This window comes from Aplysia californica, unplaced genomic scaffold (genome assembly GCF_000002075.1).
Source record: "Aplysia californica isolate F4 #8 unplaced genomic scaffold, AplCal3.0 scaffold00080, whole genome shotgun sequence".
Classification (NCBI taxonomy): Eukaryota; Metazoa; Mollusca; class Gastropoda; order Aplysiida; family Aplysiidae; genus Aplysia; species Aplysia californica.
In genome coordinates this window covers 1,728,941-1,732,467 of record NW_004797350.1, presented here as the reverse complement: position 1 = coordinate 1,732,467, position 3,527 = coordinate 1,728,941, and the positions used below count along the sequence as shown (strand labels likewise).

Here is a 3,527-nt window from a genome sequence, read left to right as displayed (position 1 = left end):
CTAAAATCGATAAGAGTAGGCTTCGGCCGCCACCCGGGCAAAGTTCAAAATTTCCTACCAACTGAAAATATTAGGTGTGTCCCGCGCGCTCATATGACCTATGCAGTTGCGAGCGCCGTAAAACACTTTACAAAAGGAAAACCGTCTTCTCGTCTCCAGTTTAAAAAATTGTTCTATTCAATGTTTGTTTTGTTTTGCTAGTGGGTTTTTTCGAGGGGGGGGGATGGGGGTGGGTTGGGGGGGGTGGTAGTCAAATTGTAAAAAATGAGCAAGAAAAGGGGATACGGTGAGTGCTTACATGTACAGGGTATATTGGAAAAAAACCTAAAAGGTAATAACCCGTACGACTTCGCATTAATTTGAACAAAACTTCGAACAAATACAATTCAACCTTGAGGACATCATGTTTGTACAAATGAAGAAAATCAATTTAAACTTTCGAGAAATATCAAAGTTTAAATAGGTCAACCAAAATTGGGTAAAATGCAAACCTTTTATTCCTTAACAACGTTCGGCTGAAGGGGCATGATAGGCATGTTTTCAGGACAATAAGAGTGGTAACACCACGACAGTCGCATCAGATGGATATCTCATCGTGTTGAGAAAGTCTTGTAGAAGTTTGGGGAGAAGGCGTTATGCTGTAGAGGCCTGGTTCCAGTGGGGGTGGGGGCACACCCCACACGTCAAGAGTGGCTCTTGTGTGGTCGTAAGGGAGGTTTAGAGAACCCGTTATTATAAGCCGAAAGTTTACAATGAATCGTCTGCGCATTTCCCTTAACTTGAGCCCTTTCAATTATTATAATACCTCTTCCTTTTGTTAGGGATAGAGTCTACGGAAACAACCCACAAACAGTCGAAGAGTTAAATTCAGCAAACATGACACGAGTTTGTTTCAAAATTTCCAGTGGTTTATTGGACTTGGAAGGGACAGAAATGGTCAACACCTGAGGATTTAAATAGACATCACCTCCCAGCGCAATATCAATTGTATAAATTATTTTTTTCTTTAAGGTGTTACAATCATTTTGAATGTAATAAAACATGACAACAGTCAATTAGTGACTGTTTAAAATTGAATAATAATTATGGTTGATTTTTTTTTTAGTTGCAAAGTGTTGCGTTTCACTCAATTTTGGTTGATGTTTTTAGAATTTGATATTCTTCGAACATTTCGCTTGATTTCTTTCATATTCACAAATCTAACGTACTTGAGGCTGAATTTTAGGTCTTTACAGATTTGCTGATATTGGTCTAAAGATAATCGAGTTATTGCCCTTTAAATGAGTCTTTTTTTTTGGGGGGGGGGCGAATTTCCCAGAACTGCAACTCATTTTGCGTTAGGGGGTAATGTTGACATCATGGGATGACTAGCCACTTTTTTTCTGTTACTCTGCATACAATATTTTTTCTGCTGTTCACTTTTAGTAAGCATTTTATGGCACTTGCGACACAGTTAAGTCATATATAAGTGACGAAGATTAGAGGTGCAAAAAGAGAGTAATACAAACCCCCAAAAAGAGAAGGAGTCTAAAAGGACCACAGGTGTTTGATAGAAAGAGCAAACCACAACAGAGCACCCGCCAACCGCCAACACGAGATGCCATATGACCAGCTAAACGTTTGTTGAGGTAACATACCGTAGTTTAGCGAGGTTCGACAAGGAAATTAATCGCACATACCCTTTCCTTGATAATCTAAGACATTAAACGAAGATATATGAACTTCTGACATTGGTGCCTTTAGTCCAAACTTTTTCAGGCCATATCGTTAAGTGCCAGGCGGATGGAACGCTTGTTCGTGGAACACAGAGACGTAAGAGGCAATAGGCCTATCATCGAGACCGTCTAGATCAGTGCTTGCCAACTTTACGACATCGTTCACTAGTGGGCAATTATATTTTTTTAATGGGCAATGGGGATCACCGGGATAGTGACAGATAGCGTATCCTGTATGCCCTGCAATTATAATATAGGTGGGTGGTCCGAAAATGTTAGCCTCTCACAGGTGGCAAAATTGGGGGCGGGGTATAAACAGGTTGACAGGCACCACAGAATTCTACACTTAGTGTAGAATTCTGTGACAGGCACTGATCTAGACCACCGGAAGTGGCGTTTTCCTGAAAGTTGTCCACTATTTGGGGTGGAAATTTTCAAAAGTAACGGGACGACATTCGTAATAGACGCTTTTAATTTGATTAAAGGATGAGGGGTGGGGGAAGTGGGGTGGGGTGGGGTGGGGTGGGGTGGGGTGGGGTGGGGTGGGGTGGGGTGGGGTGTCGAAATTTACTTTTACCGAAAACTGTACTCCCACCACTCAGCTACGACGCACATAACGATGCAGGTTGTGAATAAAGGGAAGTAACTAAGGAATTGTCCTACTTAAAAGAATTATTAGAAAGCAGGTGACAAAAAGCGTTACTCGATGCTGATGATGATGATGATGATGATGATGATGATGATGATGATGATGATGATGATGATGATGAAAGAGTATACTTAAATGGCAATATGGAGAACGCAATGACAGTGATAATGTAAAATCAAACTGTGTGTACGTGTGTATGTGAGTGTGTGTGTGTGTGTGTGTGTGTGTGTGTGTGCTATTATTACCCTCTCCACTTTTCCTCAATTTCCTTTACTCAGACTATTACTAAGCAACAAGAGCTATACTTTCATTTCCATCAACTTTATTCAAATTTCTATTAATATTTTATGCCCTTTTAAACGCCTGCAAACAGAGCCAAGTTATTTTTCTTCTCTTTAACCACTCGTTTTCTCAGCTGAGCTTAATGTGGTTTATGCTGTCAAGTAGCAAGCTAGAATTCATGTACCATTCTCCTCTTCTTTGTCACTGCAATTAAATACATGTACATACGATGCGATGATCATGTTATTTGTAGTTATGGTTTCAGTTTGTCTTCTTTTTTAGATGCTCCGATGTTCTTTGTTAGACTAATTACTGATAAACGTAGAGTTTGCCAAGATGTAAGGCGAAATATCGGGTCATGGTCAACATTTGACACGGAACACATCACAGGGTGGGAAGTAGAGGCCCAGGTTTGGGTATGGGATGACGTAAGGAGGTACAGCTTTCCCGCCGGGCCGACAGTACTGGGTGGGGCAACTGTCATTCTCCCAATTATATGGGCGTGGTTTGTCGCAGCATGAAGACCTAGAGGGAAGAAAGCAATTAAGCAATTAACCCATATTATGAAGATTTTAACGCCACGAAAATACAATGTCTATTAACGATCAGCACCTCCCATGTCCCTCATAATCATCCAAACCATTATAAACGAATAAAACTAAGTTAAAGGCCTACAAATGAGGAAACCAGTGTCTGTGGAGTAGAGATTACAGTCGATTCCAGTGTGGAGAGAATTTCTATTGAGTATCCCATCTTTATGCAGGGACGATGTATCCTTCTCAGTGTCAGCCAATGTTAGCCCTCGCATGCAGCGTCGAAGCCAGCCTCCTAAATGATCTAATTTGTGTCCATGGCGGAGTTAAAACAACCCACATAAAAAA

At 40.9% G+C, this 3,527-nt stretch overlaps 1 protein-coding gene across 1 annotated transcript; it reads right to left on the bottom strand.

Annotated features, from left to right (window-relative positions):
• Nucleotides 1–2,665: 2,665 nt before the first annotated feature.
• Nucleotides 2,666–3,173, bottom strand: LOC106011258 (the record flags this gene model as incomplete). The annotated part of the gene is given in 1 exon segment (XM_013080275.2): nt 2,666–3,173. A coding segment is annotated over 1 exon segment (165 nt), but the record flags the coding sequence as incomplete, so codon positions are not given.
• Between the last annotated feature and the right edge of the window lie 354 nt (nt 3,174–3,527).